Source organism: Bolinopsis microptera, chromosome 7 (genome assembly GCF_026151205.1).
Source record: "Bolinopsis microptera isolate Bmic1 chromosome 7, MBARI_Bmic_1.0, whole genome shotgun sequence".
Lineage (NCBI taxonomy): Eukaryota > Metazoa > Ctenophora > Tentaculata > Lobata > Bolinopsidae > Bolinopsis > Bolinopsis microptera.
Window position 1 is genome coordinate 887,613 of NC_087078.1, and position 16,195 is coordinate 903,807.

Consider the following 16,195-nt stretch of genomic DNA (forward strand, 5'->3'; position numbering starts at 1 on the left):
CTGGGTATATTGTTGTTTTGAAATTTGTCGTTAGGTTTAGAAATGCGAACGTTCGTGTTGAATTACTAATACTGGGTTTGAGAAATAATTGAACTGATCATGTCTTAATTACCAAAAAACTGTAGTTCAATTTGTGTGTTTCATTGTCGTGTTACAGTTTTCTTCTAACCTGACTTTTATTTCAAAACCTGAAAAAGTTGATTCAACTGGAATTATAGCGATTATTCGAAAACTAAATGCTTAAGTTTCTCAGTTTTGATTAACATTATCAATTACATATATTTTAATTTCATAATTTGTGTGCATATTTTTATGTATAAATTAAAATATCTCATTATACGATTACTGACAATATTACTTTATTCTATTAGGATGGTTCCAACTCGACTACTCCTCCTCGCTGTTCTCGTTGCTGTTGTCAAGATAACAGATGGGAACGGTAAAAGCAAATGGACTGACCCGTCACTAAACACGCCTGAACAGAATGAACGGGTTTTAGAGGAAGTTCGACAGGGTCTCCACAAAGACCATGGACATGAACACGATCACGGACACGATCACCATGGCCACGATCACGGACACGACCATGGGCACGATCATGGACACGATCATGGACACGACCATGGACATGATCACGGACATGATCACGGACAGGATCACGGACATGATCATCACCACGAAGCTCCTGCGGAACCAGAAAATGTTTGGCTCAAAGCATTTGGGGCCACTATACTTATATCATTAGCTCCTTTCCTTGTTTTATACCTCATTCCTATCGACAGAAAAAACAAAGAACAAGAAAACTTCCTTAAAGTTCTACTCGCATTTGCCTCTGGGGGATTATTAGGTTGGTAAGTAATTTTACTAACTTCATTTTGATTGCTAAATTCAGAACCTTGAAATTGCAACAAACGTCATCGAATCAAATCAATGACCAAAGCTGGTTTTATTTAATGTAAAAGTAAGATTAGTTCCAATTATCAGCCCACCGACATGACCATTAATTTCTTCCCGGTTCAATATTTTCTTTCAATCTGTGTATTTTAACCAAACACTTCTTCATTGATAATTTTATTTTTCAGGAGATGCGTTCCTTCACCTTATACCTCATGCCATATCACCGCATAGTCATGGAGGTTAGTAGACAATTAACATCTTATCAATTCTTATCTCTTTTTTACTATGTCTGTTGAGACTTTGTAATAGTTCCCTCAGTCGAGCTATCAATTACGTAATTTTTAGCCGATTTAGGAAATTCTTTGCAGTTTGCTAAAATAGAAATTATAGAAGCTCAGAGCTGCATTAATTGCATTCCAATACTATCGAGTATCGGCTACAATACTAGCCACTACATTCCATAGCATGCACGAACTTGCAGCCGTAGTATTACTGTGTAGCTATAATAGTATTTCAAGTTTGTGAGGTTTTGTAATGAACTAAATTACTCATACCTCTAGACACAAGCTGTCAAAATATAGAAAGGGAAATACCTGTAGAAAGGGAAATACCTCAATCTAGAGAGAAACAGTCCTGTGAAACCTGTTTCTAGTTAATAATCCTGGACACTGTAACACGTGTGTCACAGTGTAACACGTGACACTAAACACAGTGTAACACAGTGTGACACTGTGACACGTGTGTCACAGTGGGACGCCACGTGTAACACAGTGGGACGCCACGTGTAACACAGTGGGACGCCACGTGTAACACAGTGGGACGCCACGTGTAACACAGTGGGACGCCACGTGTAACACAGTGGGACGCCACGTGTAACACAGTGGGACGCCACGTGTAACACAGTGGGACGCCACGTGTAACACAGTGGGACGCCACGTGTAACACAGTGGGACGCCACGTGTAACACAGTGGGACGCCACGTGTAACACAGTGGGACGCCACGTGTAACACAGTGGGACGCCACGTGTAACACAGTGGGACGCCACGTGTAACACAGTGGGACGCCACGTGTAACACAGTGGGACGCCACGTGTAACACAGTGGGACGCCACGTGTAACACAGTGGGACGCCACGTGTAACACAGTGGGACGCCACGTGTAACACAGTGGGACGCCACGTGTAACACAGTGGGACGCCACGTGTAACACAGTGGGACGCCACGTGTAACACAGTGGGACGCCACGTGTAACACAGTGGGACGCCACGTGTAACACAGTGGGACGCCACGTGTAACACAGTGGGACGCCACGTGTAACACAGTGGGACGCCACGTGTAACACAGTGGGACGCCACGTGTAACACAGTGGGACGCCACGTGTAACACAGTGGGACGCCACGTGTAACACAGTGGGACGCCACGTGTAACACAGTGGGACGCCACGTGTAACACAGTGGGACGCCACGTGTAACTTCATGACCAGTCCAGTGTATACTTTACAGAAAATGTTCAGTTAGATTTCCCAGATTTAGCCGGTCGTATTGTGTGACCAGTTTTAGCCGGTCGTATTGTGTGACCAGTTTTAGCCGGTGGTATTGTGTGACCAGTTTTAGCCGGTCGTATTGTGTGACCAGTTTTAGCCGGTGGTATTGTGTGACCAGATTTAGCCGGTCGTATTGTGTGACCAGTTTTAGCCGGTCGTATTGTGTGACCAGTTTTAGCCGGTGGTATTGTGTGACCAGTTTTAGCCGGTCGTATTGTGTGACCAGTTTTAGCCGGTCGTATTGTGTGACCAGTTTTAGCCGGTCGTATTGTGTGACCAGTTTTAGCCGGTCGTATTGTGTGACCAGTTTTAGCCGGTCGTATTGTGTGACCAGTTTTAGCCGGTCGTATTGTGTGACCAGTTTTAGCCGGTCGTATTGTGTGACCAGTTTTAGCCGGTCGTATTGTGTGACCAGTTTTAGCCGGTCGTATTGTGTGACCAGTTTTAGCCGGTCGTATTGTGTGACCAGTTTTAGCCGGTCGTATTGTGTGACCAGTTTTAGCCGGTCGTATTGTGTGACCAGTTTTAGCCGGTCGTATTGTGTGACCAGTTTTAGCCGGTCGTATTGTGTGACCAGTTTTAGCCGGTCGTATTGTGTGACCAGTTTTAGCCGGTCGTATTGTGTGACCAGTTTTAGCCGGTCGTATTGTGTGACCAGTTTTAGCCGGTCGTATTGTGTGACCAGTTTTAGCCGGTCGTATTGTGTGACCAGTTTTAGCCGGTCGTATTGTGTGACCAGTTTTAGCCGGTCGTATTGTGTGACCAGTTTTAGCCGGTCGTATTGTGTGACCAGTTTTAGCCGGTCGTATTGTGTGACCAGTTTTAGCCGGTCGTATTGTGTGACCAGTTTTAGCCGGTCGTATTGTGTGACCAGTTTTAGCCGGTCGTATTGTGTGACCAGTTTTAGCCGGTCGTATTGTGTGACCAGTTTTAGCCGGTCGTATTGTTTGACCAGTTTTAGCCGGTCGTATTGTGTGACCAGTTTTAGCCGGTCGTATTGTGTGACCAGTTTTAGCCGGTCGTATTGTGTGACCAGTTTTAGCCGGTCGTATTGTGTGACCAGTTTGACCACACCCTCTGAAGGCTTCTGTAAGGGAGCCTTTTATACCAAGCTTGGACAGTATGAGCTCAGTTATGTGTTTTGTAAATTGCTCAATGCTCTTTGACTATATAAGAATAAAAGCTGACTCGAAAATGGGACTTTCCCACCCCTCATTTCACAATAAGGGAAATAAGGGACATTTCAAGATCACCTGAAATGCGGTTATATTTTGCAATCCTCAGCCAGTCAAAGCTACATATTACACATATATTATGTTTGTTATACAATGTATAAATGTATGTTCAGTTTAGATTCGGATGATAACGTGTTGTTACTAATCTGGCCACGCCCCAACGAGATAAGAAATTGATCTAATGAGTAAGCTCAGGAGAGTACAACATCATCTGAGTTATATGTTTTACTAAATGCTTATTTAATAGTTCTTCACTTGTAGATCAGGTACTACAAGTTATTCAGATAGTCACTACAAGAACTACAAGCGAAGAAATATTAAATAAAAAGGGGTTCCAACGAGAACATTTTGTCTAGTTTTCTCTGATAATTACTTTTATACCATTGTATGTAGATTATAGTGTACTGTAAACATAGTACTACGCTCTGACTCTATAGTTATTAAGGAGAACATCTTAATTCTTCGTATTAACTTTACTACAGCCCTGTTTTTACTCAACAACAGTTCCACTGTATCTGTTTAATAACACTACACGTTATGTAATGTTACATCACACGTGCTGTGACGTCATCACACGTGCTGTGACGTCACCATCCTACACACCATCCACACAATAGCTAAATCTTTTAAACCTGTATGTAACATTACACGAGCTTTAGGAGCCTGCGTCATTCAACACATGCTGCTAACGCTTACTTTTACTTCTGCTGTTTAGTGTTCAGCTGAACTTAAGGTAGTTCCCCGGAATATAACTAAACATGTGACGTCATCACACGTGCTGTGACGTCATCACACGTGCTGTGACGTCATCACAATCAAAACTAAACAACAATATTAGCACTCTCGCGTGTTAGATCGAAATGTGTGTGTGAAGATTGCGTGTAACCAAACAATTGGAAGTTATGATACTTTGAAAGTTTAGTTTAGTTACATATAGAATAATAATCTAGAACTAGGAACCCTTGCTGCTGCTAGTAGTTGTCCACACACAATAGGTGTTGTGTTGCAGAGGGCGGCTCTGTTTAGTTATCCTTGTCAATCAATTCCTTAAGTAGATTTTTAAACATATTTCCAGCTAACATTGCTGAATAGTTGTTACTGTGGGACTGTAGAATCAGGTTCCATATCGATTAGGACTTAAATTTTACTCACCAGCATTTGATTTTCTGATGCTACACTATGTACGTAATTATAGTCTGTAATTTATGCTAGCAAACTTACGTCACGATTTCTGCTATTTAGTATTCTGCTATTTAGTAATATGTACTCAATTTCTTTGTTTCAGATCACGACCACGCACACGACCACGCACACGACCACGCACACGACCATGGACACGACCATGGCCATTCTCACGGAGCCGAAATGGCCGTTGGAATGTGGACGCTTGGTGGAATACTTACATTCTTGCTTATAGAGAAGTTTGTGATCGCAATAAAGGGAGGACACTCACACAGCCACGGGTAATTAATTAGTGAACTACTCATTAATTAGCGAACTATCAATTAATTAGTGAACTACTATATAAGGATTAAGTTTGCAATTAAGGAACTTTGCTTTATGTTGGGAGTGCTGTCTCGGGCGACTCTGTCAATTGGACATGCATGCAACATTTCTAATTGCTGTTCCGAAAGAGAATAATAGCAACGTCCACTAAGATGTAGTATACCCAATACCCATGTGTATAGTACCTATGTCAAGTAAGTAGTAACCCTGTGTAAAGTGTGGTAAACCTATGTCAAGTAAGTAGTAACCCTGCGGCTACTGGCTTAGTATTCTACACTTGTTGGACATGTCAGTGATGGGTTTATAAGCTTAAGCAACCAAACCTGAGAGCAATTGTTACGTGTCCTAAACAAATATACTCCTGCGAGAAACTTAGGCAAGGTGGAGTCCAACTTCAATTCTAAAATCAATTTGATCCTTTTTCATCTAACAGAAATTGAGGTGGCACCTAATTATGTATCTGGTATTTTTGACTCAAACCTTGCACGTTAGTTTGTAATGCTATCCTTAGATACAAAATGGGAGGCCGACCCTTTGTCGTGCAGCCTACAAAATGATGAGTCACCTCTATTTTGTTTCATCGTTACGTTTGCTAGTGATCAGGTGATATAATATCTTTATCTTACAGGCCGGTAGCACCTGTAGAAACACCTAAAGAAGCTAAGAAGAAGGAGAAAGACTCAGATGATGAAAGTGATGAAAAAGAAGAGAAGGAAGATGAGAAGATAGAAGAACCAGGTACTGATCAATATTACTCATCAGGATCATACCACTCCCACCGCCGCGCTAATTACGCTTCGGTCAAACGGTCGAAAAAGGTCTTTTAATCTCGATCGTTGGAACCAACAGTTGCGCTTCCTACCTAACATTACAACTTTCATGGTATGTTGGGCAAGCATAGTATACAGGTAAATATATGTGCTTGCATACACCCCACAGTGGGCTGTGAGTGGGGGTCATGCTAGCATAGGGTATTTTAGACCATCACACATGCCCCTAACTTTGTTTCTAAGGTAATTTGGGTACAAAAATACGATTCCAATCATTTACAGGGCAGAAAATGTCTCAGAAAAAATTTTTGGGCCGATTTTGAGCAATCTTGTAGTCCAAAAATAGGAGGCTGATCCCAGGAAAAGTTGTTTTTTTAGAGGTTTAATCAATTTTAAAGCTCTTCTATGAACTGTAAACGAAGGACAGCTATCTTAGGAACTCAAATCTTTTTGAATTATGAAAAAATATTGATCAGAACAAAAGTTGTGCCCATTTATATGACCAAAATTTTCTGAAACACCAAAATTGTTCCTGTTATTTTCAAAAATTTCGTTTAAAATCACGATTTTTTGGATTTTTATCAATTTTAACTATAATAATTGTGATATTTTGATTTTTCATCCATATGCATCTGGTCTAGGATGCAAAAAATGCCACAAACATGGAGAATAACTAAAATATGTCAATTTAATAGCAAAATTGAGCTCATAAATTATCTAAAAATGCAGCAAATTTTACCCAATTTTTGAGTTTCTTAATTTTGTAAACAGAGTTCCCCCAAAAGTGCCCAAAGTGATTCTTATTGCATCTGATAGGGAATTGTCTAAGCTTTCTGATGATACCATGCATTATACCGAACTATTGCAAACCAACAACGATTTCTGTCGTTAAATACCCCAAAAATTGCCTAAAATACACGCCATAAAAAAGGCGCGGTCAAAAATCAGGTGAAAATGTTAAAGTCACACATTTTTTTTTAGATGGCTGAGTATTCTTAAGTACTATACTATATTTCAATTATTAAAAACTGCCTTGATCAGGCATTTTAGCCCAAAATAATAAATATTAGGCAATTTTTGGCTAAAAAAGGCAAAATTTCTTGACAGTGAAAAATGCTATTTTTTCACGCGACGCCATTTTGGCATCTTGCAAAGTTTTTAATTACGGTTTCTTGCATGAAATCGGGCTAGCGTTTTACAATAAGGAAAGCTTATTTTCAAAGAAATTTAAGAAAGTCGATTTTAGGCCTATGCTAGCATGGTAGCCCACTGTGCACCCGCCACTTGACACGCTGGCCTCTGGGACACAACCCGTCGCAGTTTCCGCCATATTCGTTCTCGAAGTTTCTACTCGATCGCTTACAGACAGGACTGCGTTTAGCATTTCGTGACGCGCGCAATTTGCGCGCGCTCGTAAACTGGATTGCTACTTGTATGAAAATATGTGCGTGTACAAACCGTTGAAATTCCGATGTAGGATTACGAGTTAGATTACTAGTACAGACAGATCCGTCTGAAAAAATCGATTTGCCGACACACAAAGCTTACAAAGGATTTTTGACGTTTTTGAGTCCTAATAGATGTCCTTTATGGCTGACCAACTTTTCCAAACTTTTCCACGTGTCTTAAGGCCACTTTTTGCCACTTTACCACTTTTTACCACCTTTCTTGTTTGTCGAATATCTTTAGTTGTGAACATCGTAAAAGGTTGCGGATCAATCGAGTGTGTTCATATTACCATGAAGAAAAACTTTTGTTCTAGCAATTTTTACGTCAGATAATCATTTAATTGGATAATTATCAATTACTATTAGCTAATTAGCAAAATTCTAAAAATTTTTATTGGCTCAAAATGATCGGAATAGCTTAAAACACGGAGAAAAGTAGTTTTTAGAAAAACTTTGAAAATTTTTCACTTACATTTTTTTTCGAGACTTGGAAAAATTTCGAAAATTCAAAAAAAAATTTTCCGCCAAAAGTGATCAAATCGCATGAAACGCGGAGAAAAATGCTTTTCAAAAAAACTTAGTGAATTTTTCGTTTCAAGAATACTTAAATCACCAATATTTGTAGTTGGAGTTCAGTAAATCGCGGCAGATTTTAGTAATCAGGAATTAATAAGTGGAAAGGTATGAAACTGAAAAACGTTAACCATACGATATAAGAGTTTCATAACTAATTACAATACAGCCTTATCGATTTTCACAGAAACTGCACCAATGGCACAGTCAAGATCGAAAGACGAAACGATAGCCTGCTGTACTATCATTTTATTGACTTCAATGATGAATCAGTGGGGTTAAGATAATCACATTTGTAATGAATAAAACCTCTCTGTACCGTCAATTGTGCTAATCTAAACCGGCCTACCTGGATTACCAGACCTCTTCTTTTCCTCAACAATCAAACCAAGTTGTTCATATAGTATTTGGTGGGCGATGTAAGTACTTATCGAGCTGTATTCAATCACAATACGACACAATACGTGTATATTATATGGCTCTTAATGAGGTTTATGAAACGCTTAATACCGTGAGAAACCCGGTATAGAGACGTTTTACAGTTTATCACGAAAACGTATACTTGGCCTCATGGCTCATTTACAGTTCGAAGAAGGCAAGAACAGACCAGGGAAACTAAGGAACAGCCAGATCCAGGAAGCAAGTGTAAATACACCTTCCAACATCTACTGTGACTTGTTTTGTATTGTACTGCATACCGCTTCATTTGCTATGCGGTATAAAATCACCCCCATATGTCAGGGTCGGCTAAAAGTAAAATCAACAAGGGTAACATACGGGCAAGGATAAGATTTAGATACGAGCGTCGGGCAAGGGGTAGTAAAGAACCGGTAATAATTCATTCAGTAAAATGTTCCACGAGGGCCATAATATAATATACACGTATTGCATTGTGTCGTATTGTGATTGAATACAGCTCGATATGTACTTACATCGCCCACCAAATGCGATATGAACAACTTGGCTTGATTGTTGAGGAAAAGAAGAGGTCTGGTAATACAAAACAAGTCACAGTAGATGTTGGAAGGTGTATTTACACTTGCTTCCTGGATCTGGCTGTTCCTTAGTTTCCCTGGTCTGTTCTTGCCTTCTTCGAACTGTAAATGAGCCATGAGGCCAAGTATACGTTTTCGTGATAAACTGTAAAACGTCTCTATACCGGGTTTCTCACGGTATTAAGCGTTTCATAAACCTCATTAAGAGCCATATAATATACACGTATTGTGTCGTATTGTGATTGAATACAGCTCGATAAGTACTTACATCGCCCACCAAATACTATATGAACAACTTGGTTTGATTGTTGAGGAAAAGAAGAGGTCTGGTAATCCAGGTAGGCCGGTTTAGATTAGCACAATTGACGGTACAGAGAGGTTTTATTCATTACAAATGTGATTATCTTAACCCCACTGATTCATCATTGAAGTCAATAAAATGATAGTACAGCAGGCTATCGTTTCGTCTTTCGATCTTGACTGTGCCATTGGTGCAGTTTCTGTGAAAATCGATAAGGCTGTATTGTAATTAGTTATGAAACTCTTATATCGTATGGTTAACGTTTTTCAGTTTCATACCTTTCCACTTATTAATTCCTGATTACTAAAATCTGCCGCGATTTACTGAACTCCAACTACAAATATTGGTGATTTAAGTATTCTTGAAACGAAAAATTCACTAAGTTTTTTTGAAAAGCATTTTTCTCCGCGTTTCATGCGATTTGATCACTTTTGGCGGAAATTTTTTTTTGAATTTTCGAAATTTTTCCAAGTCTCGAAAAAAAATGTAAGTGAAAAATTTTCAAAGTTTTTCTAAAAACTACTTTTCTCCGTGTTTTAAGCTATTCCGATCATTTTGAGCCAATAAAAAATTTTTAGAATTTTGCTAATTAGCTAATTGATAATTATCCAATTAAATGATTATCTGACGTAAAAATTGCTAGAACAAAAGTTTTTCTTCATGGTAATATGAACACACTCGATTGATCCGCAACCTTTTACGATGTTCACAACTAAAGATATTCGACAAACAAGAAAGGTGGTAAAAAGTGGTAAAGTGGCAAAAAGTGGCCTTAAGACACGTGGAAAAGTTTGGAAAAGTTGGTCAGCCATAAAGGACATCTATTAGGACTCAAAAACGTCAAAAATCCTTTGTAAGCTTTGTGTGTCGGCAAATCGATTTTTTCAGACGGATCTGTCTGTACTATACGAGTGTTCAGCCTTCTTGTGGCTTCATCACTGTTAAAAGTATTGGATCTGAGAATTATGATTGTATTTTAACAAATGTACACAAGCTTTTAAGCGCGAAGAATCTTGCTAATAACCTCTGAAGGTATAATTACCGTGTTTTTCAGAAGAACCACACAGAGAGGTAAAAGTGTCTGCTTACCTAAACATGGCAGCTGATATGACGCACAATTTCACGGACGGGCTAGCTATCGGTATGTTTTAAACTGATTCTTGTAAAATTAGCTTATCTTCGTTCAGTTCCCACCAAAACACGAGGTGATGAGATATCTGATGTACACATTGCTTTCTAGCATTTACTAAGCCGCAAATTTGATTTCGTACAGAGAGTTTGATATCCCTCACTCTCCCAGGCTCCTCCTTCTTAATAAGCGATAAGATGGGATACATCACTACATTCCTTATCTTGGTACACGAAATACCTCATGAGATCGGTGACTTTGCTATCCTTGTACAATCTGGATTTACCAAGAGTGATGCTATGAACTTCCAGGTATGCGATCTAATCCTGTGTTTCTCAGACTGATAAATATTTTCTGTTGTGATCTGATTTAAAGGCTCTAACTCTGTTAGAAATATCTGATAACGGTCGTCTTACGAGCCTACATTAAATGTAATTATACCAAATGGCTCATATCGTTCACTTGCAGAAAGTGGAAGTTTAAGATGTGGCAATAACTAGTAATACTGACGTTTGACATATAAACGGACCTCTAAATATTCCTCTTAGCCCAAATGTCAGATATATTTTATGTTACTACTATAACATCTATATATATTATATACCTGACACAAACATATTGTAACATCTTCCCATTTCCAGTTGTTAACAGCCCTTGTAACATCTTCCCATTTCCAGTTGTTAACAGCCCTTGTAACATCTTCCCATTTCCAGTTGTTAACAGCCCTTGTAACATCTTCCCATTTCCAGTTGTTAACAGCCCTTATAACATCTTCCCATTTCCAGTTGTTAACAGCCCTTATAACATCTTCCCATTTCCAGTTGTTAACAGCCCTTGTAACATCTTCCCATTTCCAGTTGTTAACAGCCCTTGTAACATCTTCCCATTTCCAGTTGTTAACAGCCCTTATAACATCTTCCCATTTCCAGTTGTTAACAGCCCTTATAACATCTTCCCATTTCCAGTTGTTAACAGCCCTTGTAACATCTTCCCATTTCCAGTTGTTAACAGCCCTTATAACATCTTCCCATTTCCAGTTGTTAACAGCCCTTGTAACATCTTCCCATTTCAGTTGTTAACAGCCCTTATAACATCTTCCCATTTCCAGTTGTTAACAGCCCTTGTAACATTTTCCCATTTCCAGTTGTTAACAGCCCTTGTAACATCTTCCCATTTCCAGTTGTTAACAGCCCTTATAACATCTTCCTATTTCCAGTTGTTAACAGCCCTTGTAACATCTTCCCAATTCCAGTTGTTAACAGCCCTTGTAACATCTTCCCATTTCCAGTTGTTAACAGCCCTTATAACATCTTCCCATTTCCAGTTGTTAACAGCCCTTGTAACACCTTCCCATTTCCAGTTGTTAACAGCCCTTGTAACATCTTCCCAATTCCAGTTGTTAACAGCCCTTGTAACATCTTCCCATTTCCAGTTGTTAACAGCCCTTGTAACACCTTCCCATTTCCAGTTGTTAACAGCCCTTGTAACATCTTCCCATTTCCAGTTGTTAACAGCCCTTATAACATCTTCCCATTTCCAGTTGTTAACAGCCCTTATAACATCTTCCCATTTCCAGTTGTTAACAGCCCTTGTAACATCTTCCCATTTCCAGTTGTTAACAGCCCTTGTAACATCTTCCCATTTCCAGTTGTTAACAGCCCTTGTAACATCTTCCCATTTCCAGTTGTTAACAGCCCTTGTAACATCTTCCCATTTCCAGTTGTTAACAGCCCTTGTAACATCTTCCCAATTCCAGTTGTTAACAGCCCTTATAACATCTTCCCATTTCCAGTTGTTAACAGCCCTTATAACATCTTCCCATTTCCAGTTGTTAACAGCCCTTATAACATCTTCCCATTTCCAGTTGTTAACAGCCCTTGGTGCTCTAGTAGGAACTGCTGGAGGGTTACTCGCTGAGAGTTTCTTCGCTTCCGCTTCCCTGTTCATCTTGCCCTTCACTGCAGGTATTTTATTACACTTTATACAGTTGTGGAGCTCTTTAATGGGCTCGGAAAAACGATTAGGTTGCTTGTATCTCAATCTCTATATTACTGTAAAGCACTTACACCGGGACAGTCAACTCTTGCTTACTCTGCTCTAGCTAATTTTACCTTATTTCAGGTGGATTTATATACATAGCGACAGTAACTGTCCTGCCTGAGTTGCTGCATGGAGGTTCCTCGCTGTGGCAAGGAGTAAAGGAGATATCAGCTCTGACAGTTGGAATCGGAATCATGGTTTTAATCGCAGAGTATGAGTAGTTTCCTCTGTTCTTTTAAATTAAATTTTGGGTATTCAGATCATAAAAATGGTTTTAGCTGTTTTGGTATATTTATTGTGTTTTAACTAATTTGCATGCGAGGGGTCATAAGATGCTTTCAGTCTACTTTTTGCTGAGTTTCAATAAAAATGGTTCACAATTCCTTGTAAAGTAAAGCAGTCAATTGTTATTGAGACAACATATAACTGTGGACCGCTTCCAGCTTCACTAACCAGAATTATATAATGTTGACTAAAGGATTGACATTGTTAGTTTATGATTGATCTGATCTACTTAAATTGATTTTAAAAGTTACCCAACAAAATCGAAGGCTCCAATTTGAGTATTATAGGCTTACCTTAGGGCCAAAGACCGTTCACAAGTTACGTATTACTACAGAATAAGGTGGAATAAAATTAGCGACATCATTTCCCCACTTTCACCTTTCTTTTCTACACGTAAAATTTTACAAAGACTTTCTCCCCGCTGCCGTGAATACATTATCTAAAATCAGAAAACGTATTTGTATTCTATACACTATAATTGATATGATAGTATTAATCTTATTATATGGTTTCGGCATTTCTGCATGAAATGAATGATTTGTTAGGTATGTACATTGTGCTTACAATTTGCATTATATGCATGACTTTATTTTTCCATTTTTATTACTGGTAAACATTTATTTTAACCCTTCTTTTGAATCCCTGTTAACCAATATTTTTATGTAATATAATTTATTATTCTAATCCAAGTTACAGTTGAATTTTGGCTCGATGGTTCTGATTTGCATTGTAGTGGTTTCGAATTTCCATGCAATTTTTATGTTAGATAAATTAATTCGGTTGTAAACAGTAAAAGAATTTTGATTTTAATCATTGCATCACTTAACTATTTTGGCAAAACATTTCTTTTTTTCTGAATATTCTATTGCTTGATGTGAAACCAAGAATTATCATTTTGTCAGATGAAATAGAGCACATACACCACAAGGTGTCTGTCGTTACATATTCATCCCATTTGAACGAAAACCTATTAAATCTTAGTTAAATTTGGCCATTGTTCAGTCGGGAGAAAGTACAATTCTTAGCCTTTCAAAAGTATTCCAAGCGATCTGTATAATATAAGTTTGATACACGTTGTAACCCGCTTTCGCGCGCTCCGACAGGAGTCAGAAGTGCACGCTTCACCGTCGCGTGTATGGTGTACGAGAGTTTTAGCGCGATGCACTACTTAACTGGGCCGCGCATCTTCTCGCAACCACAACCTTCGGTAGATCGGCGAAATGTACCACTGAGCCTCGCTGAGCTGCGAAGGATTGACATCGTGAATCAAGTACGAGTCAGATAAGAGAGGCTTACAACGTGTAATTGCATATATTTAATGTGGTTACCTGCGCACCCAGGCTATAATGTTCAAAAAAATAAAGAATTGGTAGAATGACAGGCCGCGCCGCCCAGTGAGCACGAGCGAAATAATAGGAGCCCTTTCTTTTGTATTGCCAAGCTTAACCACATAATTAATAATGATAAATAATGGTCGGCTACAGGCTAAGCAACGTTTACCTGGGGACCTCAGGCTATCATGTTCATAAACACAATAGAGATTAGGCGGAATGACAGACTGAGCGCGGCCCAGTAAAGCAACGTGAAATCTTGTAGCACGATGCACTACTGCGCCGCGCATCAAATAATTATTCTCGCAACCACATATGCAAATCGGCGAAATGCGAAGGATTGACATTGTGAATCAACGTGAAATCGTGCATACAAGTCGGCCTCCGCGAGCGAAAAGAGGCATACGCGTACGACGTGTATTTGGTATGTGTCCATTGTTAGTGGACTTACTGAGCGGCGCTCAGTCTGTCATTCCGCCGAATCTCTATGTTTATAAACATTATAGCCTGGAGTCCCCAAGTAATAATAAACTAGCCCTAAGCGCGTTACTTCGTAGCAATTGCTTAGGGCGCTTTCAAGAAAAAAGCGGCGCGCGCTACTTCGAAGAAATTTAGACGAGTAACATTGAACATCCGTCAAACAAATGGTTGTAGCGTGATGCGTTACTGGGCCGCGCCGCGCACTCAATTATGCTTCTCGCAATCAACCTCGCCGAGATGCGAAGAATTGACATCGTCAATTAAACAAATGGCAGTGTTTGATCGAAAATTTGGTTTCAGCCCCCCGTGGTTGCTCTAACCAGAGCCCTCTCGCTTGCAGTATAGTAGCAGTACGCAGTACGCGTATACACATGGCTATATGAACCCCTGTGGAGTGAAAATAATCAAACTTCGTTCAAGTGGGTATTTCTCGGAAAGGAAAAATTTAGGCAAACATAATACGACTATTATATTTTTGAGCTGATTTAATACGATTGCAGATTGCAGATTGCAGAAAATTATTTCAAATTTAAGCAAAAAAACACATTTCGACCACTTTTTTGTATTTTTAACCGAGAAAATTCTGGAATAGTAGCTTAATTTTAATGCCATCATGTGCGGCTGTGTTTCAACTATATTCATGCAAATTTCGTTGATATGCCAACGAAATTAACTTGCTCAAAACTTTTAAAAACATGGTTTTCGGCTTATTTTTGCCCCAAAAATCGGTTAAAAAATCAAAGTCATTTATTGCCATACTAGATCTTAACTTGGAGCCACAAGGCCAAGGGTAATTTTTGATTTTTTAGGAAACTTTTTTAATTCTTAAAGGGTGGATTTTATATAGGGTCATTGCTATATTATGTGTATACTGTTTGAATAATTTTATACTATATATTTATTGCCTTTAATAAAGACTGGGTACTGTCCTTATTATATAATCTGTCCAGTTCGACAATGAGTTTATCAAGTAAAACAAATTTTTTTTAGTAAAACAAATTTTATTTTATACCCACAATCAATTCATATTTAGTTCAAATATTTAAAGTCAAAATAACTATTTCACATAAGTGGTTATATTATAATAAAATAATTTGTGATAAATTAATAAATTAATTTACACTCAAAAATGAACAAAATATACGTACAATTTTTACCTAGTGCAACACTGGTTCAGCGCGCGGCTGATCGAAAAAGTTTGATTTGATTTACTAACTACAGTGTACAGCGTACATGAAAAAATTACTTACTGAATCTTTTAATACTAGACACATTTTAATTCAGATGTTGTTCAATGAGTTAGCCACAAAAATGTTCAAATTATGTAGGAGGGTAAAGGACACAATTGCTAGTAGTGCTTCTTTGTGCCCGTTGACTACAATGAACATTTTGCGGAGTTTCTCCAGACGGCTTTTATCGGAGTGCGTGTTATTTACTTGGTTATGCACAAGCCAGGCCAACATTTTGTTTTTGTGTCAGCCGTGCTACCAGGTTGCAGAGTATTATAAACACTAAACAATTATACACTATACAAATTTGCTAATACAATATCATGCAGAGTCCGATCTAGCTGCAAACGTCAGACACCACAGTTCAGCCGCCAAGTACCGTTTAAGTGAACACCGAAACACGAGGTTTAGGTGTCATTTTGTAAATCACTTTA

At 38.9% G+C, this 16,195-nt stretch overlaps 1 protein-coding gene across 1 annotated transcript; it reads left to right on the top strand.

The window, feature by feature from the left end:
- The first annotated feature begins 372 nt into the window (after nucleotides 1-372).
- Nucleotides 373-12,757, top strand: LOC134819017 (zinc transporter Slc39a7-like). Its single transcript, XM_063828770.1, has 8 exons — nucleotides 373-847; nucleotides 1,083-1,136; nucleotides 4,960-5,137; nucleotides 5,809-5,918; nucleotides 10,322-10,408; nucleotides 10,568-10,707; nucleotides 12,261-12,360; nucleotides 12,518-12,757. The coding sequence occupies exons 1-8, from the start codon at nucleotides 373-375 to the stop codon at nucleotides 12,655-12,657; spliced, it is 1,284 nt and encodes a 427-aa protein (XP_063684840.1). The 3' UTR covers nucleotides 12,658-12,757.
- Nucleotides 12,758-16,195: the final 3,438 nt, after the last annotated feature.

What these genes read in the sequence shown, in the direction of transcription:
- LOC134819017 (XM_063828770.1), top strand. Translation starts at nt 373, where the DNA reads ATGGTTCCAACTCGACTACTCCTCCTCGCTGTTCTCGTTGCTGTTGTC. An exon ending in ATCACCGCATAGTCATGGAG is followed by an intron (nt 1,137 to 4,959) that starts GTTAGTAGACAA and finishes TCTTTGTTTCAG; the next exon opens with ATCACGACCACGCACACGAC. An exon ending in CACGGACGGGCTAGCTATCG is followed by an intron (nt 10,409 to 10,567) that starts GTATGTTTTAAA and finishes TCACTCTCCCAG; the next exon opens with GCTCCTCCTTCTTAATAAGC.